Raw genomic sequence first — 26,799 nt, forward strand, 5'->3', positions numbered from 1 at the left:
ACCCAGCATAGTCCCTGTATTTCATTACAATATTCAATTACAAGCTAGTGTCCAGAGGAAGGACATCCTCCTCATACATAAAGGGAATGCCACTCATTCATGCCCAATTATCAGTGGTGGTGTTTAGCTTTGCTGCTGACAGCAGGTGATCAGCAATAATCAATGTCCAGAACTGCCACAGTATTAAAGTCCTATTGCTGAACACCCTATTGTCGCTCTAGCTCTGGATGAAAAGAAGCTGTCTTAGTTAAAGGAAACCATTTATCACACGGATGAGTTCAAAGAGAAATCAATGCCAAAGGAAAAGGAATCAAATGTCCTTTTTTTATTCAAAAGTTTTCTGTTACATTGAGAGAATCATTCTGCTTTCATTTGTCATTTGAGTGAACCGCATAACAGAAGGCCCCGCAGTAAAATATTTCTTTCAACTCTTATTTTTTATAATGCATATTCTTTGTATTATTCCCACATGTAGCTATTGTGCAGTGGTTAGATTAGTGTCACAGCTTTTATTTTATATCCTTGACCAACCTTCACTGACACTGAAAGTCATGACTTGACATGCTTACATTTCCAAAACACTAAAACGTGACTCACCCTGTGTATGTTCTCAGAGGTGATTGCCTTAGAAGTGTTAGCTCTGGTGAAAAAGACACACACACCGGTCAGCGCCACATCCCTCCCGTCTGTCACAAACACTTTAGACTTCTTGCTGTGACCAGGCTGCTGGGCAACAAGCTGGGAGGGCGCTGAGGCTGCTTCTGCTGTAACAAAGAATTGGACACAGAAACAACACGAGGCATCATCACAACTAGTTTGATTTCTCACTGTAATCCTAATATTGGGGAAGTGAATTTATTTTGGAGACCTCATCAATTACAATACTGCTGTGAATAATGTCACAGACATAGGTCAATTGATACAAGAACCTCAACTTGATGTGTTGCCAGCAATTAGATATAGTCTACACATTTCATTCATTTTGAAATTTTCACGTTACCTGCAACTGGCTCAGTGTCCTGATAGTAGAACATGAGGTGTGGAAGACCCTCAGCCACAAAGAATTGCTCCATGCGGTCAATCTGAGAAAAAGACAACTTTCAGCACAGTCAGACATAACATTCTCCCAAAACAAAAGACATTGTGTAGCCACTTACTGTACACATACAGTGCAACCATGAGCAAACTCTACACTATCATAATTACCCTAACTTCAACCAAAATAAACCAAGTCCAATTCCTGACCCCCCCAAAACTGAAATAACTCAAATAAAATAGATGTGGCTATATTAATTCAGAAATGCAAATACGGCCACATCTCTTCTCATCTCTGTTTAAGCTTTAAGGCTGCTGTGGGTATTCTTTACAAAAAAAAACATCTATTTGTAAAAGTATGAACCTGATTCCCCTCCAGCGTGGCATCTTCCACATCAGCTTTCTCCAGTCCCAGGCATGAAGCCACAATGCTGAGTATGTAGTCGTGTCTTCCATCCAACTGGGCCCGCTTAGCTTCACGTTCCTCTTTCAACTTTTGCTAAACAAAATGTACAGACAATTTTTGTAATTTTTCAATGAGCAGAGCACATAAGCCATTAAACCATACAGAATTTCACATACTTGAGTTGTACTGACGAGGAAGTTACTAATGACAGATGGTTGAAGCTTTAATGTGGTACTACACTTTTTATCAGTCATTATTTCAATAAAAAGTCCACTCAAATAACCATAGATATAGTTATGATCAAAGTTTCAGTGAATGAGCAGTATTATATCAAAAAGTAGTTAGATGGATAATCCTCAATTTACTGTCAATAAACGTATGTTTCCATGCTTTGTATATAGCTGAAGAATGACAGAAAATGTCCAAACAGAGGTTTTCAAAAGGACATCTTGTACTTTTGAGAAGTGCTTCTTCTTTCTCTTCTATCACTGTCTTAGCACCCATCCAAAGTCTGCAAAAATCAGGTTTCTTAGAATGGAAAAACACAGCCAGTTTACAACAGGCCATGGCCTGCATTTAGGATGGTGGGACAGTAACATCAACCACAATGGGTTGCCAGGTTACGCTGCTAAGTAACACAGGAACAAGGTCAGCCAATATATTACATGAAACCTGGTGTTGCATGGTGTGCCAGCTGAAGGGTGCATTTAAATTCTCTCATTTACCCTTCCTTTTGTCTGTCTAGAATTTAAACAAGATGACAGAAATAGTTCTTTCTAGCTTAAAATACTTTTTAATTGACGTCACCATCTTTTAAAAGCAACTCTTCTACAGACAAGCAGGAAACAGCCAACTGTGGTCATGCAAAAAACATTTAAGCGCTAGCTCTTTTATATGCCAGTCTGTTTAGATAATTGTTAACAACTGGTTTAAACTTTAACAAGGAGAATAACATATTAAGTGATCAGGTGTCTCTCTCATCATGCTCTCTCTTTCTCTCCTCTCTCTTCCTTGTGTTTTAAATTTACACATCAGTGTGGTTGTGTGTCCTTCATAAAACATCTGGGGTTTTTCTCTTGCCAAGTGACACTGACCGCTAACATCTGTAGTACACACTGGAGCACAGGGCATACTGTACATGCAAGCACCCTGGGTGAGTCCCCACAGCTTTCATTGAAAATGAGATTGGAGCGAATAGATGTGATAGGTTTTGAGTAAGAGATCAGATAGAACCCCAAAAAAAGCCTTAAAGAGACATAAAGAGGAAAATCCAAAAGATGATAAGAATGATTAGACAGACATGAAGCACATCAAGGATGAAAGAGTTGAATACACGGGCAAGAACAGACATAAGGGACAGAGAGCTGAGGAAGGGAGAATCTGACTAAATCCCAAAAAAAGAGAAAATGTAGAGAGACTGAAGTCTAGGATCGGTAGTTGTGCACAGTGAGAAATGAAAGAAGGAGGAAACAGCAGGAGAAAGAAAGGTAGGAAAGCATGTTACAGGACATTATAATTGGTAAGGACTTGACAAGGAAAGAGAGCTATGGACTTGGACATAAAGAGAGAAGGGACAGTTCTATTATAACGCATGATAGCTAGGAGTCAAGGTATTGATTCTTGTTAGTTGGGTGGGGTGGAGCATGCCAACCTCACAAGCTGTGTGTGTCAACGAGGTTATTGAGATCAGTAACACATTAGCACAACCATGCTGACATTTAAGTTTGCATAATGAAGGAAGCCAAATAACATTTTTCAAGAATATAGCGTCCACCTGCAGTGTAACTGCGTAATCCACAACATCTGCATGGTAGGATTTGCTACGGACCAACAAACTACTCTCAGAAACAGTGGCTATAAGTCACAGGTCACTTCAACACATAACAGGACGGTTGCTAAGTGCAACAAAATAGCAGGCTTTAAATTTACTCTCACTGCCCACAGTTCAGTTAATTCACACATTAACATTTTTTACTGATACTTAAATGATGATGCATTGGTATCAGAGCTCTGTCATATTTCACTCCTGTAAAGCATATCCTGAATATGAGAAAAGACTTTTGTGACCACCCATGTGGAAGATGTGCACAAGGCTCCGTTACTAGACTGGTGATCTTACAACATTAGTGATCTTAATATTTGATTCTCCAAATGAGAAAAATTCTGCAGTGCTGAGCAGGTGTAAACAGTTTTCCAGTCTTGATTTTGAAACATAAAAATTACACTTCCAAAAGTATATTTAAATTTTCAACATACTTTTAAAAATTCTCTTTCATTTCACAATAGAGACATTTATTCACATTTTCAAATAAGCTCAAATAAACCCCTATAGAACTCTGACAATGAATCACACCAACCTTGGTAAAGTCTCTGGAGATACACGCCGTACACACACACCCACACATACACACATCACAGGTCGACCATAAAAGCATGCCAAGCCATCAGTTGCTGGATGAACAGGCATTTCACACCTTCTCTGTGCATCTCTATACTTTATTCCAGCCTTCAACCCAGAAACAAACAATACAGACACAATGCAGTGTGGTGCAGATTATTCAAACAAGCAGACTAAGTCACCGCTAAATGCAATACACAAAAACACAAAAACACAAAATACACAAATCAGGCTCCAGCAATGACAGACAGGCACACACACAACTGCATTTAGTTATTCCCGTAACACTGTACAGAACCCAGCCCTGACAAACCCATGTCACAGCTACAACATTAATAGCTTTCAGACGCAAACAAAGCCCCATCCTGAGATAAGCTATGGCGAGACTGGCAATCCCTATAATAAACAAACTATGCAAAAATGTGCAGCCAGATAGTTTGGCAGGAATATAGTCTGATAATGTATTTAATATTAAAAAAGCAATTCAAAATGTTTTCAGTTCCCTTCCAAAACCTCAAATGATTTCATAAATTTTAATCCAAATCTTCTGGGGAATAGAAATGCCACACTGAGATAAATGAAAGACGCCATTTGAACCAGTGCTTGGCCCCATACATGAGAAATATATGCCTGGATAAAGTAAAATGGGAGACAGACAACCATCATACGACACCACAACAAAAACAACAACAGTGCTGCATGATTTGCCTTACCTGAATGACCTTGGAAACTGCTTGTTTCCAGAACTGCTTTCTAAACACTCGCGACATGCCAGCTCCTCGCCTCACCAACTCAGACCCTTCTTTATCTTCTCTATAACCTGCTATCAGTTTCTCGTCTACAGGGGAGCTGTATACTCTCACCCTCACAGGGATTAGCCATATAAAGTAGTCAATGGTGATCACTCAGGCAGGTGAGCTGAAGCTATGCCTGCTTTATGTTTAATGGCCAGTCCTGTCATCAGCATAGTTTTCGGAGCAAGTTGTGGTCAGGGTAGATTTGATCCCCTATGAACTGGTCAAACAAAAACTGAAAGATATGGGGCGTTTAGGAGTTTAAGCACTGGTGCATCAGACGCTGGCTTGTGAATTAACATCCTTATATCCACAGAAACACGTGAAGAAAGCAACAGTGGCAGCTCTGTATGCAAACACTTAATGTGAATCCACAAACTAATATGCAAGAACATACGCAGACACACAATAGGCGTACATGTCAGGTGTCACTGCTCTAACCGGATAGGTGAGCTAGCCGAAACATAGCTGTCAATTTCCACTATAATGTAACAGTGCAAGTGAAAAACTAAAGAAAGGGTTCTGTGTTGAGCTCATGTCACCTGGTCACGTAGACCACATGAGTCTAGTTTTGTAATAGTGAAAAATGGAGGCATATTTCACACATTGCCATTACCTTTTCTACAAAACCAAGTCATAGAAGAATTGTCTAATCTAAAGGCCTTAACAGCAACACAATAGGCAAACATTAGCCTGTTTACTCAATTATATTGAACTAAATTAAAAGACCAAGGTTTTCAATAATAGCAAAAAATCCAAAATTCATATTCATGACATGACAAACTTGCAATTCAATCTACAACACATCAGTTTTTTGAATGATTGAGAAACTTGGTCCTCATTTTAAGCAAATACTTATTACAGTAATTTTCCAAACACTCACATCTTCATTAACAACCTCTTCTGTATCCATCTGTCTTCTGAATTTGCTGCCGTTTGTTGATACAGTATGACAAGATCACAACCCACAAAATGCAACAAAGGCAGAAAATTATCTGACCTCACCTTGTCATCTCTACCAACTATTTGTTGCATCCATTCTCTAATCTCTAATTGCATTGTCACATTTTATGTGATAAAATTCTGTTTTGATGATAGAGATGTTCAAATAGGCCTACAAATTTAACCCAGCTATATCATGACTTACATTTTCACTAAACTAAATGTTTAGTTAATGTGTCAAATGTATGATTTCTGGACTGCAGTTACTACAAAATACGGAAATGTAAGAACTTGCACTTTCATGATCTGTTTAAACCTATAACAGGTTTCAAATAATTCCTCTTTGGTAGAAACATGAAGTCCATTCAGGAGAACGTTGAACTTCTTCACTGGTTGCTGTATCTTTCTCTAATAAATATACTAAACTGAGGCTGTTCTCAGATAAAATCAATTGTTACTGCTCCTTATGAGAAGCCTGCATAACCTGCAGCACGCACACATTGTCAAATAGGCTTTTTATACATAAAATCTCTCTCTAAGCTTTTCCTTTGCTTCAGCCTTCTTGAACTTTTTTACCAGCCACATTTTAATACAAGCACATCAGCTGTTTACTGAATCCTAACACATTAATGATGAATTGCATTTGGCCATAGCAGCCTGTAACTTCAGATCACTTGGGTCACCTTACCTTGTTCTGATAGTCTGGTTTAAAATGCAGCATCGTGGTCTATCTTTCAGTCTTCAGTCAGACACTTCTTTTCAGGTCATTCCACCCTCTTAATTGGCTTTGCTTTTCATGAAATTCCAACAAAGAAGTCTGGACGGAGAACAAGTGGCTTTGCTACAGTATATGAGCGATCAGCCTCCTTATTTGCCATGTGAGAAAGGTTACTGCCCTGAAATTATGAGCGTTGCTCCTAAAAGGGGACTGCTAACTAGATAATGAGGTGTTGGATGACCATCTGTCTGCAAAGTAATTATCAAGGTCCTGCTCTCACCTTACAAGTCCATTATAACAATGGAATAGAGAGACTGGCATGCGGATGGGGGTGGAAATGTTGTTGATATATTGGAATACAGTGTAGGCAAGTTACATTTACAGACATAACCATAAGACACCCACACATAAAAACACACAAAAAGTGAAATCATAGTGTCTTAGTGTACGTAGTATGAATTTAAAAAATATAATATTATAAAAAGACATTTCTATTTAAATGTCACCAGGTTTCACACACTAAACACCTCTTTGGATATTGTATGCATTACCATTGTATGCTAACTCATTGACACTAGTCATGTAGTGACTGTAGTACCAGCTCTATATAGAGAGAGAGTGTGTGGTGACATTTGCAGTGTACTTAAGTACAAATTTAAGGTACTTTACTTGAGTACTTTCTCTTTTTATGCTACTTTATTCTTCTACTCGACCAAATTTCAGAGGGAGATACTTCACTACAACTATTTGACAGCTTTCGTTCAAGGGCAACTGGAAAGAAAGATATTTGAAAAACTCTTCACCTGAAACACTCATCAAGTTTCTTCAACCAAGTCCAGTTGCCCTTGATTTTAACCTTCCTTGGATAACTATGACCATGATGACTGAAAACTTTGACAGACTTCTGTACCTAACAAGATATACACAAGTAGTGCTGAAACTGTCAATTGACAAAAAACTAAAAAAATTGTCAACAAGTTTGATAATGGTAATTGTGTAAAAGTAATTGCTAATGTAAAAATGCCAAACATTTCATGGGTCCAGCTTCTCAAATGTGAGGATTTACTTCATTGTTTAAAAAATTGAATATATATATATATATATAGACTATTGGTTAGATAAATCAACCAAGTGTCACAATTTTCTGACATTTTACAAATCAAACTATCAATCGACTCAACTACTCAAGACCAAGCCTATAATTAGAATGAAATTAAAAATTAGCTCCACCTCAACCAACTACAACAGTGAAATGCTACTAAGACATTAATACTTCAGTAATGAAAATCTAATGATTAGCTTAACAGTCACAGGTGACATTTTTTTGCATTGAGTACTTTTGCTGTTTATATTTCAGTACATTTTCCTGATTATACTGTAACTTCCATTCTATTACTTAAACCTACAGTGTGGAACTTTTGTCTCCCCCTTCCGCCAGTCGACAAGACTGTCGACAAGTGCTTCTGACATATAGGTGAGTTGCTGAGGTTGCTACTGTTGCTCCATCCTTCAGCTCTGGCAAACCAGTCACTGCAAATCAGTCATTGCTGGTTTGCATAAAAAAACATCATTGCCAGTTCGCCAGTGCGAGGATGTCACCACAGACACCAGATTTTAAAACTCTGGTATACTATGAAATACAGAGAGCTTTACCTGCCGGTTACAGGATTTGTCAGCATTGTGTGAAGTCATCTGGCAAGGGCTTGAATGTAACAATATGTAGTCCCGCACTCCAGCTTTATGTAAGCTTTCCAAGGCAGGATTTTTACTTGTAACATATTTTTACAGTATGGTATTTGTACGTTTACTTAAGGAAAGGATATGAATACTTCCTCCACCACTGGACATTTGATATTGTGCCTTTTTTTCCAAGCATGGTCTAAGTATAATGTAACATGTCATTATTGCATCGGTGGTTAATTTGACTTTCTAGATTCTCCTCACTTTTTGCCAAAAATAATTAATGTAATATGAAAAAAATAAAGCAAGAATAAAGTAAGATTTGGTTTAAACAACTATTATGACAATCATTTAATTGTTTCAGTTGTTCATCAAGAAGAAACACAAAATGTTTGCTTGCTCTAGCTTCTCAAATATAAGTCTGTTGCTTGTCTTTATTTAATATCATTATATATCCAACTATATACCATTTTTTTTGTTTTGGACAAAACAAGCAATTTATAAATGCCTATTTGGTCTCTCTTTTTTAACATTATATGATCGGGAAAATCAGTAGTTGATAGATTTAGAAAAACATATTGGTTGCAGCTCTAGTAAAGGAACCCCTATTCCCCCAGTAAGCACACACAAACACACCTCCCACCAATTAATATTAAATTCTATTAGCTTTTACTGTGGAACCAGGAGATGAGAAGCTCACAGCTCTCTCCTCGAGGATCTGACTGACGGTTTGATATTGAAGAAATGATTGCGAAGCTTTGCATTTAAAAGCAGTTGGGGTCATGAATTTTTCACAATGCCACGACAGATTTTCTAAGTTGAACTGTCTGGTTTTGAGCTGCCATGAAACAGGAGAGTAACTGTAAATAATAAACGAGGAGATGGTGAGCTCTGAAAGAAAAAGACATAGTGTGTGCAAGACAGAGCAAGGTCCACTGTTCTCCCAGAGGACGCTCACACTGGCAGACACGCAGAGCTTAAACAAATCTGTTTTAAAACTAAACCAGGTTGTGGCACAATATGTTTCAGCAGCCGAAACAGCTGTGTGGCATTTTCACTTGCACTGTTTCTCCTTTTATGGACTTTTGTCTATCTGGTTCTAACCACTCCTGGGTGTAAATATAATACAATTAAATCAAGTAAATGATAATTGTTTTATATTGGCTTTTGGTCTGAATTAACTTTACATTATTTAAAGTCTGTTACTAGACAAACAAAATGGACATAAAGACAAGCAGATGGGGCAGAAGTTTTCTTATATTCTATTGATCCACATGGGATGGACCCAGATTAGCACAGCTAATCTGGGTCCATCCCATGTGGAAAGCGGTTCACAACAAGTCTTGTTATACACCTATAATACCACTGTCCAAGCAACATTTGTATTTTTAAGTCTTTGTGGCCATAAAACCCCATTTTACGGACAAATACTATCATATGACGTTAAGAGTGGACAAACACATAGCAAGTAAAGAAACTACTCATAGCTCTGTTACTACTGTGGCAAAGCTTACAAAGATACCCACTTGGGATCAGCCATCATAAACATGACAACAGCCGGAGAAGACAATACTGACCTATCATTTGCATGAAATAGCAAAGTTAATATTATTCTCCTGTTCAGCAGAAACATAGCAACCTCTGTGTCGGTTTTCATTCCTTTATAATCTCTGAGGTTTCTCCAGCATTGAAACGCTTCACCTATGTTAACACGGGTCTTCGCCTTGCCTGGTCATACAACTTGTTTCACAATTCGTACCTTTTCCTCTTTGGCTATTTCTCGGCCATCTCTCCTTCTGGACAGTGCCTAGAGTCCCATAATGAATCCAGCTTGTTCAAATGTACAGTGGATAGAAAAAGTCTACACACCCCTGTTAAAATGCCAGGTTCTTATGATGTAAAAATAATGAGACAAAGATAAATCACATCAGAACTTTTTCCATGTTTAATGTGACCTATAATGTGAACAATTCAATAGAAAAACAAACTGAAATCTTCAAGGGGGAAAAATGAAATATAAAAACCTTACAATAACCTGGTTGCATAAGTGTGCACACCCTCTTATAACTGGGGATGTGGCTGTGTTCAGAATTAACCAATCACATTCAAACTCAGGTTAACTAGAAGTCATTACACACCTGCCATCATTTAAAGTGACTCTGATTAATCACAAATAAAGTTCAGCTGTTCTAGTAGGATTTTCTTGATATTTTCTTAGTTGCATCTCTGAGCAAAAGCCATGGTCTGCAGAGAGCTTTCAAAGCATCAGAGAGATCTCATTGTTGAAAGACATAAGTCAGGAGACGGAAAAGAATTTCCAAAGCATTAGATATACCATGGAACACAGTGAAGACAGTCACCATCAAGTGGAGAAAATATGGCACAACTGTGAGTTTACCAAGAACTGGACGTCCCTCCAAAATTGATGAAAAGACAAAAAGAAAAGTGGTCAGGGAGGCTTCCAAGAGGCCTACAGCAACATTAAAGGAACTGCAGGAATTTCTGGCAAGTACTGGCTGTGTGGTACATTTGACAACTATCTCCCATATTCTTCATATGATGGGCTATAGGGCAGGGTGGCAAGACGGAAGTCTTTTCTTACAAAGAAAAACCAATCCAAGCACGGCTGAAGTTTGCAAAAAACAAACATCAAGTCCCCCAAAAGCATGTGGGAAAATGTGTTATAGTCCGATGAAACCAAGGTCGAAGTTTTTGGCCATAATTCCAAAAGGTTTTTGGCACAAAAACAACACTGCACATCACCCAAAGAACACCATACCCCCAGTGAAGCATGGTGGTGGCAGCATCATGCTTTGGGGCTGTTTTCTGCAGCTGGAACCGGGGCCTTAGTCAGGGTGGAGGGAATTATGAACAGTTCCAAATACCAAGCAGTTTTGGCACAAAACCTTCAGGCGTCGGTTAGAAAGCTGAAGAGGAAGTTCACCTTTCAGCACGACAATGACCCAAAGCACACATCCAAATCCACAAAAGCATGGCTTCACCAGAAGAAGATTAATGTTTTGGAATGGCCCAGCCAGAGCCCAGACCTGAATGCAATTGAACATCTGTGGGGTGATCTGAAGAGGGCTGTGCACAGGCGATGCTTTTGCAAAGAAGAGTGGGCAAATATTGCCACGTCAAGATGTGCCATGCTAATAGACTCCTACCCCAAAAGACTGACTGCTGTAATAAAATCAAAAGGTGCTTCAACAAAGTATTAGTCTAAGGGTGTGCAACCAGGTTATTTGAGGGTTTTTATTTTTCATTTTTCCCCTCAAAGATTTCAATTTGTTTTTCAATTGAATTGTTCACATTAAAGGTGGAAAAGGTTCTGAGATGATTTATTTTTGTCTCCTTATTTTACATCTGACATTTTAACAGGGGTGTGTAGACTTTTTCTATCCACTGTACCTTTATAACTTTCTCTTTCCCACTGCTCCCATGCACAAGCACTACTGCCACCTGTTGTTGATTGGCTGGAACAATGTTGTTGGGATCGCTCCCAGCCACTGTTCCATTTACAGACCCACAGCTATGTAGGAAACCAGATCTTCTTTAGAGTACACACAAAATGGAAAGCTAGTGAACCATGTGGAACGATTTCCTTAAAAACAGCCACAGCCTGTTCACCCTGCTGCCTTCTGGGAAGAGATATAGAAGTTTCTGCTGCCACACCACCAGACTGCTATGCAGCTTTTTCCCCGAAGCTATCAGACTGTTAACAAGCATAAGCGATCGTGAATCAGTGTCACCTGTTTTGGTCCAAATGAAAGTGACTGGAGCACTGGAGAGGCAATAGCAAGACAACCCCCAAAAAGGGAATAGTTTTGCAGGAGGTGGCCACAGATATTTGCTCTCTCCTTATCCTTCCTGACTGATTGTTCTTTACTTTTGTGTTTTGCTAGTGCTTTGTTAGTACCTGGAGCCCACTCTGGTTGCACAGGTAGTTCAGTTCCTCCAGGATGGCATTTCCATACATACCGTTGCAAGAAGGTTTGCTGTGTCTCCCAGAACAGTCTCAAGAGCATGGGGGAGATACCAGGAGAAGTGCCATTACACAAGGAGAGCTGGACAGGGCTGTAGAAGGGCAACAGCCAAACAGCAGGACCAGTATCTGCTCCTTTGTGCGAGGAGGAACAGGAGGAGCACAGACAGACCTCCTACTGGCGTGCATGTTTCTGACCAAACTGTGAGAAACAGACTCCATGAGGGTGGCATGAGGGCCTGACGTCCTCTAACGGGATCTGCGCTCAGTGCCCAGCACCATGCAGCTCGACTTGCATTTGCAAGAGAACACCAGTATTGGCAGGTCGACCACTGGTGCCCTGTTCTATTCGCATATGAGAGCAGGTTCACGCTGTGCACATGTGACAGAAGTAAAAGAGTCTGGAGACACTGTCGTGAAAGTTATTCTGCCTGCAACATCATCCAGTATCCCGGTGTGGTGGTAGGTCATTAATGGTCTGGGGAAGCATATCCTTAGAGGGTTGCACGGACCTCTATGTGCTATCCCTGACTGCTGTTAGGTACCAAGATGAAATCCTCAGAGCCATTGTCAGACCTTACGCTGGTACAGTGGTCCTGGGTTCCTTGCAGGACAATGCCAGGTCTCATGTGGTCAGAGTGTGTAAGCAGTTCTTGGATGATGAAGGCGATTGACTGGCCCTCACATTCCCCAGACCTGAATCCAACTGAGAACTTCTGGGACGTTATGTATCTAGGGCTGGGGCGATTCATTGACGTAATCGAGTACGTAAATACATCGATTTGCATTACGTGCATCGAAGTATCGGTGCATCTGGCGATTCCCCTGGACAAGCTGCAGATACAAGACCACGCCTTCGACAGTTGAAAGTTTGGGAGTATTTTAGACAGACACTGCTCCATGAGCTCTGTGAATTGGAAATGGCTTCACTGCAACACAGCTGCTGTCCACGAATACGTGAAGCAGCATGAACACCAGGAGCAATTTGTCTAGATGGTAGCACCGCAAATCCTGTTTACTTTTGTCTCCACAAAAGCACGGCACATTATCAGCATGAGGACAGGTATTTCTTCATCAACTCCATGTTAAAAGTAATTTCTGCCCCGCTGCGGTCATAGTAATGCAGCATTACACTGTGTGTATCTAACGTTCGGCTGTTTCATATTTTCTGTCTATTTAATGGCCACGTATGAGCGAGAAAATAGCTGAAAGTAACATTACAGACAATCTGTGACTCTCTGTACAGTCTGTAAATTGTTTCAGTTATTTTCTTTGCCCCACACTGATGCAGAAATGCACTTGCCTGTGATTATTGTGGGCCAACTACATATTACTCAATATTGAAATAAAACCATTGTTATATTAATCAAGTTATATACTACATTTTTTTCTTTAAAAACACAAAATGTGTTAGATTAATCGACTAGACAAAAAAATAATCGTTAGATTAATCGATTTGAAAGATAATTGTGCAGCCCTGTATGTATCAGTGCATCCAATGCCGTCAAGTAAGGCCACAGGAGCTCACTGTATCACAGTAGCCTATAGATTGCAGGATTTATCTTTAAGATTGGTTTTGCCCTTTTGCCCTAGAATATAATGAAGCAAGGCAATTAAACCAAGGAATATTACTTTATACCCTGCGTGAAAGGATGGACTTTCTGAGTAAATGCTAAAATGTTACCAGCTGTAAATAGGCATTACAAAATAAGAAACGTATAAATTGCATAACTCACAAACAAAACCTTCAAATAAATAACACCCAAATGCCAATTACCTTGGTTTCATCCTGACTTTTATGGTGATGGGATTGGTGAATCTGAAGTGACTGAGTGAACTAATATACATACAAGTAAAACCTGCCAACAAATTGTTATTGACAACAATGACTACTTAAAGGATAGTTCCACATTTATGAAGAGCACTAGTTGTAAAACAGAACTTTGTGGAACATCATCCAGCCTTCTGAGGATCATCTAACACTACAGCAACTATACACTACCATCTAGTGGACTTGGGCCCATAATACAACCAACGCATTGCATAGTAGTTGCACTACAGACATTTATTGACTACAGCTGAGAGGCCAGTGAGTCTAATTGTGTAGTGGTTCTCAGAGCAATAATCAAAAGGGCCTGGGGGGTTCTTGAGTTGAAAATTAAGTGCAGAATAATTCCATCACTCGTTCACATAAGAGAAAAGGGAATTCTGATGTAAGGTTTCCCTCACAACTCATATCATCCTACTTGAAGTTAGCTACACAGCTGTGCTAAATTGCTACCTATGGTAACTGAGGGTAATGATAAATAAATAAATTGTAAAATATTTTGAACCTTTTGTGCAGCTATGGGATAGGAGTTTGTTTTGAGGTGTGCAAATATAGAGACCTGTGTGGACTTCACATTACAATTTGACAAAATGCTAACAAAAACAAAAAACAACACCTCTCTAATCTATCTCTAATCAATGACAAATGAAACAAGACAATGTAAGCTAACTGAGCTTGCCAGAAGAAAGGAAGTTAGACTGATCTGCTTTTGCATGTATGACTAAAAATGTACCAGCTGGATTAATGCAAAATTGTATAAATTCAGTTGGGCAAATGTACAAATCTAAATTCACAAAACATTTGTAACCCAGTGATATTAGAATAATATTTTACAGCCATCAAAAACAATCATAACAGTGATATGATATTATGAGGATCATGTAAACAGTCCTATTAAGAACCAAACCAAAAATTATAAGAATATAGATAATGTATTAATATAGTAGACTTGATACCTAAAAGCAGGCTACCCCTCACAGAGCTCTCTCTACACCTGACATATAGAGTCTACTTTCCCTCTGGATGTAAGGGTCACTGAGGAGATTTCCCTCATAATAAAACATTGTCAGGTTGTCATGATTATCACTCATCTGTTAGCATAATTGGGATCAAACCTGCATCTCCTTAAGTGACTCCACTGGGACAGAAGGCTGGGTGGGTCTGTTCCTGTAGCTGACTTTGACGAGCCGAGAGCTGAAGGACATGGCTCAAACATTCCTTCACAGAACTGCGTTAATCAGATCTCCTGCTTCATCCGCGTCCGTTTTTTTCCCCCCGCCGTTGTTTATTTAGGTTAGACTTTTATGGGATTTGTTTTCGTGGTTGGTTCGTGGACCTTCCACAAAACACGTTTAGCCAGCGGTGTCCCTGTCTGTTGTTAGTTGTTTCCAAGGTAACGAGGCATTTGTAAAGGGGCAACCTAGTGCCCCCCCCCCAAAAAAAGACTTGTTTCAAAGAAAGCCATTAACAGTGGAAAGTATGGACTAAAAGACGAATAGAGGACCACCAGCGAAGCACATTGAATCAGCTCCAGTTGTGTCACATCTGTAACGTTACCACAAAATCGGACCAGGAGTGTTGATTTTTGGGGCAAGTCAATTTGGTTACTTATTTTGGACAACCAGAAGACGGCCATTGTTTAACTTCATGCCATATTTGTACCTTTCTGCAAAGGCCGACTGCTCGCTGTGGCCAGCAGTGCTTAGCAAAACATAACGCTTATTTTAAGTTCTTGTCGACTAATGTTAGCTAACGTTAGCTGCTAACAGCTAGGCTAATTTGAAAGGTCGTTGTATTAATTGTTTTACACGGCTACATTGACTCCAAACTTCAAAACCCCATTTGTTTTTTTTCCTGTTTTAGTTTGCTAAGATAGTTACTCCAAATTACCTAAGCTTTCCGTTTTACTGTAAAGCCACCATCATTAAGCAGTTAGGAAACAACAGCTAGCCTAATATAAGTTTTAGTTACAGCTGACTACTCAGCTGCATCAATCAGACTGATGATGTCACTGGCTTAAACTGTGTATGCTCAACCTAATGTGGTACATCAATTTGTTTATTTGCTTCAAATTCTTTATTATGCTCCATGTTTTAGTCCTTTATGTCATTGGATTAAATGAAGCTAATTGAAGGCAATGTAATGTAGTCAATGTTAAGGTCACAGTGCAAAATTGCTGACCTTCCGAGAGCAATTTGTAAAGGGTTAAGGCAACCCCTAGATGGCAGCAGTGCACCGTCCTCCTAGTTAAAAGGACAGAGCCGCAGCTGTCAGAGAGAATTGGGTTAGATTTGTGGGGCAAATGACCTCATACTGTAGCATCGTCTTCATCACTAGGAGATGAAGAGAGAATTAAATGATCCCTCTCCCTCGTCGTCATTTTCTTCTTTTAATCTGCTCTGAACACGATTAGTCATAAACAGCTTGCAATCGCAGGTCATAACTGTTGGAAAACTAAATAATGCAACACCTCAACTCAATGACCTCTTGGGCATATTAAACTCGTTTTCGCCAAAAAAAAATTAAAATAAATCAGCTATACGGTTCAATATGATAAGGACTAGCCTACTATACTGCTACTACAACTGGTATGACAAAAAAGAGGTATACCCATGATGTTTGTCGTTATGATATCCCCCATAACACCTGGGCTTTAGCTATTAAATCTGAAGAATGACTCCCACGCAGCCCGCATCAGCACCGCAGTGAGTGACGTTGGGGGCTGCTGATGTGCTGTGGCGCACACTGAATTTGGGTGGCGCACAATGCACCAAAACCCCCCGAAACGGAATCCCAGGATATCCCACCCCCACCTACCACTGGAACCGGAATAGCCCTCCTCCCTCTGTCCTCCTCCCCTCCTCTTTTACCTCCGCCTTCTCTCCCTATCACCCCCATTCTTCCTCCTCCTCCTCTCCCTCACGTCCCAACTCGGGAGCGCCGCCGATCGGTCGCCAGGATTTTCCCTTCTCGGCCAAAATGGAGGAGGAGGTCTCTCGCTTAATGAAGGGAGCACAGCTTGTGTGACCGGATCTGCTTCAATGAAAGGCGTTAGGGTCCGCATTGGCTGATAAATAATTATTGCAACAATAAAACACTTTGGGGATATCTAGCACTATTTCCGCACAAGCCACCACAGCCATGAGCGCAGGAGAGGGGCTAGATGAGGCTGCGAAGGACGCGGCAGACATAGCGGCGTTTTTCAAATCCGGTAAGTCGGGAAGGGGCGAGTCTGGCTCTGGGAGAGCTCCAGCAGAGCTGTCGGTGTGGTCACTGGTTATCTGCCACATTGTTGCCAGAAATGACAAAAACCAATGACGGGTTTCATGGACGAGATGCGTACTGCGCATCGGACGTACTGGAGAGATGCGCACAGCTTGTAGTTATTTACCTCATTTTAGTCCACTGACTTATCATTGCTCAGCATTTGATGACAGCAGCTTGAATAACACCTCCTGAAATATGTGCTTTTGATTATTAGGCAGTGACCCCATTTTGGGCTGGATCAAGCAAGCTACAAGGTGTGGATGGTCACATATCGACCATAGTCTTTACGAGCTGTACCAGTATTTTCGACGTTACAGTCGGTATCCACTACAAACCCCTTGGATGTGGGTCGAACAGTATTTCGACAGTATAACAGTATATTTTTATTTCTGTCTTCAGGCGCGTGTAGATTGAGCAATCTTGTAAACGAACGTGTGATCATGCATCACCCAGACCCAGGTCTCTCAGATGTGATGCACGGATAGAGGGTAGGCCATGGACGCACATATGGGCAATAGGTTTCACTCTAAGCACTGGGCCTGTCTGATATGATGGCATCAACCTAACAAATAAGCATAGGCCTGCCAGACTTATCACTCTGCCTCCAAAATATAAACACTTTTCATTTATAGGTGCAAATAATGACACAGGGGGCTTTAGTCATGTACTTTGTTGTGGTAGTTTCTGTGAGAATCATTAAAATCTGATTTACAGTAGCAAGCAAGGTGTACTATACTTGAGCATTCTTACTCTGTGGTAATAAGTCTTTAGTATACTGACTTTGTAATATCGTCATGTATGCTTTTGCTATAGGAAGGTATGTTTTCGCTGTGATATTTGTATATGTTTCTATAGTATATCATAAGATGTTTACCCATCAACATATTTGGTTTATTATTTTTCAAACCAGAATAACATGCATTTAGACTGTGAAAACACTGCTTGGCAAGTTTTAGAGCTAAGGCGTTTCAACATTGTGTGTTGAGATCTGATATTGTTTTCCTTTTCTAGCTAACACCCATCTGGATATTAACCCAGAACCAGGCTTTCACTTGTTCTAACAAAAAAACCCTCTTCTTTAACCCAGTCTGACACAGGTATTAGAAAGGCAGGGAGTACAGCTTTTGGAAGGTAGCCTACATGTTAAAGCAAAAGTCCAGTGTTGGGAATTATGTCGCCACCATTAGCGCAGGACCACCTCTGATACACACCAGAAGAAGCAGCTGTCTCTCTCTCTGTCAGCTGTTTCTTTCTGTGACACCTGGTGCCTTGGGGTCTGCTGTTAACCATCTCCACAAACTACAAACATACAGGAACACACAAACGCACACACAGACAGAATTCGCACACGGCCACCTAAGTGCATTTGAATTAATAAATGCAGCAGACATGTGCTTGCATGTACGTACGTACACACAAATATACTTCATTCCTTTTTAAACAGTCTATAAACCACATATTTCTCCTCGAAATTTCCTCTGCCAGTCAGACAGTTAGGAATGTTGTCAAAATGGATTGTATTCAAATGCTACAGTCTCTTACGGTTGGTTGGATGCCTGCCAATGTATTTTCCTATAGCTGTGTTGTATCAGGCTGGAAAGTTGGCTCACAGTGAAGCTGGGCTGCTTGGATGTTTATATAGCGGCAAATGCAGTTCATACAGTATTCATGATGGGAGACAGAAATAGGTTATGGCCTCGGGAAACTTTTATAAGAGACTATTATGAAGAGAAAGTATAGAAAAAAAAGTTTCTTGTTGAACTGGAGAATAGCACTAAATGCGCTGAGTGAATGATGTCAAATAGCTATGGGTGAGATTACTGCTATTCATTTACAAACCTCCTAGATATCTTGTTTCATTAATGTGTGTGTCTTTCAAGCCACTGAAAGCACACCAAGATGTCACTAAGCCAATACATGTCAAGAAATTCATTCATTTACTGCACTTACTGTGCTTTTAATAAGGGATGCCCGATATTGGATTTTTGCCAATATTTTCCAACTTATTTTTGCTGATTGTCAATACCAATTTATTCACATATTGTTGTCCACCTAATTGTTAAGAACATCAAGTCTATCTTGTAGTGGAATTAACTTATTGCCTACTCTTATTGTGATGGCCCTACGCTATATGCAGGCATAAAATATAATAAATGTACACACATTAACTGGGCATGAAAAAGTAAGAAAACTACTACTAACAGGTTTTGTCACTGTTGTTTCTCTTTGTTCTTCACAAATTAGTCGTAATGATAGGGATGACAGCTCTTAAAATGTGCTATTAAATTTGTAGTGTCAAAGGAATGTGATTAGGCTCCCACTCGCATGATGACGCTGAGCAATCTTTGCAAATAGCACTTTGTTATCCGTTTTGATCACCTAAAAAAAAAAAAAAAATCCTCCACACCGCACATACATACGTCACATACTACTTTTAATTGGACTATACCCTTTCTCATTTGTTCATTCATTTAGCAAATACACACATCTGCAATTTGTCTCAGAATTTGTCTCCAAGCTTGGTATGATGTGTCAGTTTTACGTTTGTCCATACATGCATACTATGTATCCCTATCTTTCTTGTGGTTTAACTGTGAAGGACCAGTAGTAATGTCCATGTCGCTCCCTGTAGCCTCTTCAGCAGGCTGCTTAATTGCTGCCAGCTTTTTGCATGTTGAAATTTTGGCACACGCTGCTCATCCTAGTTGATCCCAAGCACTTTATTTCTGGTGCTCTGTATATGTGTGTAGTTAGTCAGTAAAGGCTAGAATATGGCAGATTCCTCTACTGAACTAGACAAGTGACAGGCGGGCTGTCTGAGCGGCTTGGTCACTGGCTAAGAGACAGACTCTTCTAGTGAGAGACTAACTTATTGACTTGCTGGATAACCGGATGTGAGTTTGTGGTTACGAAGATGGCTGACCGTTATGTGATTAAACTGAGATTTCCATCAAAGCACAAAGCGTTTCATAGTCCTAACTTTTGTTTTCTTCACCTGAATGGATAAAATTACCGTGGATTCTTGAAAATACTTGATGTTCCTCCCTGCTTTACTATGTACGGTGAGCAGATGGAGCTCCATCTCTGAGTCCCACACTGATACTGTGGATGACAGCTCAGCCGCTGAGTCACTGTCCCAGGTTGCTCATGCCGTGACTTAAAGTCCAGTCCCAACATTGTGGCAACTGGTCATATATGAGAAAAACTGCTTTCTTGAACATTTTGAAGATTGAATGTTTTTGCCCAGCTATCCAGGCATATATCACTCCAGCTTAGCAAGTGTATGCAAAACACAACCTTTTTAAAGCATGGGAATACAACAACACTCTTCATGACTATTTTTAGTTGTTCTTAAATAGCACAGTCACAGTTAGACCAATAATAACCCATTCTGTTTTGAATACGGTTGATGATAGTACCCCTTTGTTTCCCGTTTGGATTCTGCATTTGGACTGCAATCAAACATTCTTCAAAGTGAGGCATCACAGCTCAATAACATACTGCTGATTGCTGCAAGCCCACGCAAGCTTAGCAGCATGTCCCCTGTGAACTTGAAATATTGGGTAATTTGTAATCAAGGCAAGCTGCTTATTAACTAGAGGTTCGCCTAGTTGTGGAACAGTCAAGAATTGTATAAGGATGAGTCTGGAAGTTGTGGTATATTGTCGTCAAATATCTTCCAGCAGCACTGGCAGCAGCCATGACCAGAGCCGTAAATTCAAGTAGCTGTCTGGAATATTTGGGCGATGTGTTAATGTTGTATGTCTAGGTTTGATTCACTGTCTTTCAATCTTTATTTCTGTCTCCTCATAAATGATTGGTGTTAGTATAGTTTGGTGTAGGTTAGTGAAGATAGCCCTATCCATGTCATTGTCAACATCCACATGCATAAATAAAAATGTGCATGGATTGTTCACAAATGATTGTATAATCTTCTATGAAATAATAATTTAGAGCGTTTTATCTGCCTGAATTTAACCACTTTATAACGTACCACTTTTGTGTGCACGACAAAGTAATATTATGGTATGCTGATCTGTGTCTGTCCCTTGTAGGAAGCTCTTTCACAGGAATGTCCTTTGCTGTCAGATGTTAAGCGTAAACATTGGGGTTCTGTGCTTAAAGCCTTCAGTGTGTTAAAGGTTGAAAGGCGTCTTGGAAAAATGACTGGCTAATGCACAGAATTTGATGGTTGAGCATACCTTTACAATGCAGTAAACCTTTGCAATGCAGAACTACTGTTTCTTTCTTATCTTCGCCATGCCAGAGCCATTAGCTCTGATCTAAATTCATGCAGCCACTGGTGACACATAAGTGATGCATCACATCTTTAAATTAACAACTGTCATATATATTGGAGCCCTATGGAGGGAGCCATCTTGGCAAAACCAAAAATAACATTTGCACAATAGTATATTTTTACAAGGTATTGATTTAATGGATAGTCCCTTGAGTGACGTGTAATGAAGTTACTGGGCCTGTGCAATAGCATTATTGTACAAAACCGCACTGTGAAACTCAATTGACATAAAAGCAACCAGAAGTACTGTATGCTGGAATAAGATTAAATTACTGTCGAAACAACTTGCATAAGAGCTGTATCCCCAGTTATAACTATACTGGTCACGATAAGACAGTGGTCATCAGTCATAACACTCGTGGAGTATGGGGCTTAGGGTTGTTGCAAAGATCTACTGTTTACCGTGTGAACCTGCCTTCTATTCTGTTCATTACTAATGCAGGCTTTCAACTTTACATGTATGAGTCTCCTGGCAGTCGGGAGTGTTAAATAATAGATTTTTTATACTAGGAGAATAATTGATAGGCAGTAGCATAAGTGATTTCCGCTGCTTTGTCACTGTAGTTCTTTTGAGAATAATTAGAGCATAGACTTATATTGTCAGGATGGAAAAGCCCTGTGTTTTCTTTTCCAAATTTGACGGTCTAGGTAGACTGAGAACTCAAGCTCAATTTAGACTGAAAGCAAATTGAAGCAAAAAAACAAAACAAAACAAATAAATCCCAATAATGTCTGTTGCACTTCTTTATGCATGTTGTATTTAATAGCTCGTCAGTGCATCTCACATTGAGGGGAGAAATGAGACATCAGCAGTATTGACAACGCATGAAGCATTTGCCTCTGTCCCCAAAGTGAACCCAGTGACCTGTGGCAGTGCAGTCTGTAATGAGAGCCAAATCACTGAGCAGTGAATGTTCATTTTGCACAGTCATAGTCGATGGAAGCATAATGACCTAATGTTATCTTGCATAGTCAAACAGAAATCTTATATACGGTAATCATGTAGATGAGGAAGAGGACTTCAACAGGCCAGTATGCTTGTATGGATAATGCACATGTATATATCTGCAACGTTGTTCTTCCATTCCATATTTATATAGTTCTACATTTATTTATGTTGACTTTATGTTTGTCTACGTTTAGCACCTTATCACCACAGCAAATTCCTCGTATGTGTAAAACACTACTTGGCAATAAAGCTCCTTCTGATTCTTCTGATTCTGATGGTGAACAGGACTGATAAAGAGAGAGGGTTTGGATGGGAAGGCAATGGCTGTGTACTGAGAGGGGAGAAAGGAAGAATAAAGACAGGCAAAGTAACTGAAAACATGGGATGGAGGGAAAAGAGAGAGGACATTACATACTTAGTGGGACAAACAAGCCTTCACTCATCAAATTATAGAGCTGAGGCTTGGGTGGAGCACTCCCTGCAAAATGTAGGCTACTCTGCTCTCCATGAGGCTGAAACCTTTCGGCTGCATCCAGGGGCAGCCTAATTGGCAGTTGGTCAGAGTTAAAGACTATAAGCTTAGATTGGCATTGCCTGCGCTGCTAAATCGCCTGGGACTGCATGCCCAGTTGACTATCTCACATATTCAATTGAAGGAGAAAGAGAGGACTAGGTTGAAAGACAGAGAAATATTGCAGAATAAATAATTACAACATTTATGTTTGTGATAAGACAGATATAGCACAAAATAATAACCAAGCTAAACTGAAAGTGCGACAACAATCAGGAGGATTGTTGTTTAGGCTTCTTAACAAAACCTTTACATTCTATTGATCAGAGTTAACAATTAGATTACCCAATGTAAATCATTTTAGCCACTACCTATGGCATCACACTGTAAAATGTTCTTCTTTTAGTAAATAATGGATACCTTCAAACACAGCCTCATTTGGTTTTCCATCCATTTTTGCTTGGTAATCAACAGCTTAAAGCATACTTTTAGTATTTTTTAAACCTGGGCACATTTTGGCATTGAAATGACTCCTGTGCAAAAAGTTTTGGAATCTGTGCACAAAAAGTGCTTATTTTTGCCACCATCAAGCTCAGACAGTTATAAGAGTTGTCTATGAAAATCACGGAAAGGATCCCTACGAGTAACTCCCAGTCACACACTTTGTGTGCAAGAAACAGAAGTCTTGTTCAAGGACAGTTTCTTGCTCTGAAAAGGCGAGTTGTTGCAGGAAATGCCAGTGGAAATGAGGGAGAGGAGTTTGTAGTGTACTTAGAGGACCTGCTAGTAAGACTTCTTTCCCAAACGTCTCCCTCAGACGGACTCATGTTTCCTCTCACGAGATTTCAGGGCGAGATTCTTCCTTGAGTGAGACTTCCTTTAACAACAAAGGGTATGACTGCTGCCAAATCTCTAAATTCAATCTCATATATAGACATTACAAACCACGTCAAATATTGTGAAAATAAACAGATAAGGGTACTGGTGAGAATACGCCTAAACCTATCCCACAAAAGAAACCAATGCCTGTGTCTGTGAAATCAATCGTGTATGCCTTTAAATCATGAAATACAAATGGTCACATGGCTAATAAGCAGTTAGCAGCACACCAAAAATGAGTGATTCCAAGGCAGTGTACTGTATGTGAGTGAGAAGAGGCAGTTTTCTCCTCATCATAGTTTGTATAAAAAGCCTACTGTATGCTCCCAATAAGGACCAGATGTTGGGATGCTTGTTACTGCCCCTTCCTCTCTTTGTGTTTATTGGAGAGTTTCATGGAGAACACAATCAAGAAGGTAGCGAGGCAATTACCTGTTTTACAGCCAGGCCATGCTGATCGATCTCATCAGAGACTCTTGACCTTTTCGAGAGAGTCATAATACACTTGATGAACATGTAACCTCCCCCTTCATCTCACCAAATTATTGATTGTTGTAAAATGTCATGTACATCTATGCCAGGGGTCACTTTGAAGACACACAGACAAGGGCCATGCCTTTCTGTAGCACACAGGAAATGTGCGGCTATATTTGTTTTGAGTTTGTTTGAACTCAAATGACGATAGTGTAATATTTGACACCATCTTGAACAGAACAGCTTGAACTAAATCATGAGACTTAACTTAAGCTTAACTTCCAGTGTTTCCAACAGGATTTTAAGAGACTATGGTGGGTGGACCTTGGACCATGTCCCCCCGGAGGAAATTTTTGTACATTTAAAGTTAAATGCATTCATTTTTTGCAAAATTAAGAGGATATCTATCAATAACTTGAACAATGTTGTACTCTAGTAAACTATTTGATCATAAACCCATTGTATAGCCATAAATGGTGATGAAACAGCAAAAAAGTCAACAAATGTAGCCTATTTACTGTTTTTCCAGCAACCCTAATTCAAAGAATAGAAAATAAGTCATTTTCCTAACATTTTATTGTTGTGGGTTTTTTATTACTTTTAATGGACACGTTTAATATGTTTTATACTTTCTGTGAATATGATATAATCCAATTAATATTATTTCCATACTGGATAGACACCTTATTTTGAAAACCGGACGTTGTCGAATATGTATCCTCCTTGCGCTAAATTCATCAAGTACGACCCAATTTGATAAATAATGTTGTATGTGGTTCTCGTATGGCGTAACATAAAAACTTCATAGCCTCTCTTCAGGTAGGACTCTCATACTGCAACACTTGTCTTTGTAAATAGAGAAACTGACAGGATCAAGTCGTTAACCTGCCTGTCAGCTCGCACTGGGCCATTTCAGTGGATTTACCATAAAGGCTTGAATACGTGTGCACTCCTAATTTCGGCGCGGCTAGCTTAATCGCTTTCTCAGAAACGAGTGACAGAAACAGACCGTTAACGTTACCGTAGTTACCTCAAAAGAAAAGTGGTTGTCTCGAGTAGGATGCCAAAGTGTGCGAGCGTGCGACCTTACAGCAGCGCCCACAAAACACAACGTTAGAGGTCTGAAATGTGTAATAATATTTTCGGTTCATTTTGAGACTACGGCGGAGCAAATTAGACTATGGCGAGCCGCCATGGTCTCCTTAGTTAATGGGAAACACTGACTTCATAAGGCATAACGTTACCCCAGTGAAAATATGCAGGGCAATGATGCACTATATAACTTAAAACTAACCAAAGTAGTAAAATGATCATTGCTGAATAATAGTATTGTTTCCCATACCATCATGGTTGGAATTATTTGAATGCTCTCCATATACATGAAAGATATCGGCTAATAGCCTTATGTTGATAACCAGGAATTCCAATAGGTTGTTAATGTGTTTGTTGGTGTGTAGCTTGTGGGACAATGTCATTAACACACACACACACACACACACACACGCCACACAGAGTTATAAATCACTCCATCCCACCCACGTCGCCCGAGGACTTGGAAGCAAGACAGAGAGGGATGGAGGTATGGAGTGAATGAAGGAGGGATGGAGGCATAGGAGGATTGCGGGTCATAAAAATAGGCTGTGGGCCGGTCTGTGCGCCTCTTGCAAATCCCCCATCTGATAAGAGAGAAACCTCTGTCAGTCAAAAGACTCCCACTCATTCTATCCTTTTTCATTCCTTTCATCTCCTCCTCTACTCCTCTCCCACACAGCCTTTCATCATTAGCTCATACCTTACCTCTGCTCAGCGTTGTCATATATTCCAATAATCTTGTTTTGTCATATTCGGCCTCCTGTTTGTGATTGCCTCCACAATGCATGCTTTTCTGTTTTACCTTATAGTAAATGAGACATCTGAGCAAAGGTTATCAAATTTGACTGACTGGCTAATGCTGGCCGCACACTAGAGGATAAAGTGGATGATTTTAGGTCCGATTCACCCCTCCCGACAATCCCGGGTGCATCCCATCAGAAACCCGTGACAGCCAATGAGAATGAGCTGACTGGGAAGTGTCACCAACATGTGGATTTGCTTGCCCTATAAAATGTGTGAACCATGCTGATTCCCTCTTCTCAAAAATGAGTTCATCGGGTCATCCACAGTTATTATTCTCCTTTTTTTCTGTGCAATGCATTGCACACACAAGTGCCACTAGCGGATGACAATAGTCTGCCTCCATGTTTGTTTATGTATGAAGTGTGAGAGATCCCAAGTAGGGCTGCAACTAGTCATTATTTTCGTGGTCGACTAATCTGTTAATTATTTTTTCGATTAGTCGACTAGTCTTGATTATTTTTGTCAACCCCTAACCCTAATTAAACCATTTAACTAGTTAAATATCTTTCTGTTGTGGGATTGCGTGGTGTGGGGACAGAGAGGACCCAAATGCAAAGTTCGGAGGGAAGGAGGTTTATTGAGGGAGAAAGGGGTAAAGGGACTGGAGTGGAAAGGTGGTTGTCGGGAAAGCACAGGCACGGGGAACCAAGGAGACAGGGGGCCAGGGAGCCGGGGAACACAGGGGCCGAGGAAGCGAGGAGAGGCAGGGGAACAGGGAGGACGCCGTGAGGGAAGTC

At 40.1% G+C, this 26,799-nt stretch overlaps 2 protein-coding genes across 3 annotated transcripts in view; one reads left to right on the forward strand and one right to left on the reverse strand.

Annotated features, from left to right (window-relative positions):
* The window catches only part of dnah5 (dynein, axonemal, heavy chain 5), a 154,113-nt gene extending 138,287 nt beyond the window's left edge, over nucleotides 1–15,826 (reverse strand). Inside the window, exons 1-4 of the mRNA XM_046043902.1 lie at nucleotides 14,902–15,826; nucleotides 1,400–1,534; nucleotides 1,001–1,082; nucleotides 598–764 (exon numbers count right to left, since the gene is read on the reverse strand). Of these exons, the coding sequence (XP_045899858.1) occupies nucleotides 598–764; nucleotides 1,001–1,082; nucleotides 1,400–1,534; nucleotides 14,902–14,991 (474 nt within the window). The 5' untranslated portion in view covers nucleotides 14,992–15,826. The remainder of the gene's footprint in view (nucleotides 1–597; nucleotides 765–1,000; nucleotides 1,083–1,399; nucleotides 1,535–14,901) is intronic.
* LOC123967709 (triple functional domain protein-like) overlaps nucleotides 15,105–26,799 on the forward strand; it is a 110,040-nt gene continuing 98,345 nt past the window's right edge. The window contains exon 1 of one of the 2 annotated variants that reach the window (XM_046043900.1): nucleotides 15,105–15,376. Coding sequence is in view for 1 of the 2 variants with exons in the window: in XM_046043898.1 (XP_045899854.1) it covers nucleotides 16,928–16,997 (70 nt within the window). In the remaining variant the exon portion in view is untranslated. Of the gene's footprint in view, nucleotides 15,377–16,757; nucleotides 16,998–26,799 lie in introns of those variants that run through there. The other variant, XM_046043898.1, reaches the window with a different exon arrangement.

This window comes from Micropterus dolomieu, linkage group LG03, assembly GCF_021292245.1.
Source record: "Micropterus dolomieu isolate WLL.071019.BEF.003 ecotype Adirondacks linkage group LG03, ASM2129224v1, whole genome shotgun sequence".
Taxonomy (NCBI): Eukaryota; Metazoa; Chordata; class Actinopteri; order Centrarchiformes; family Centrarchidae; genus Micropterus; species Micropterus dolomieu.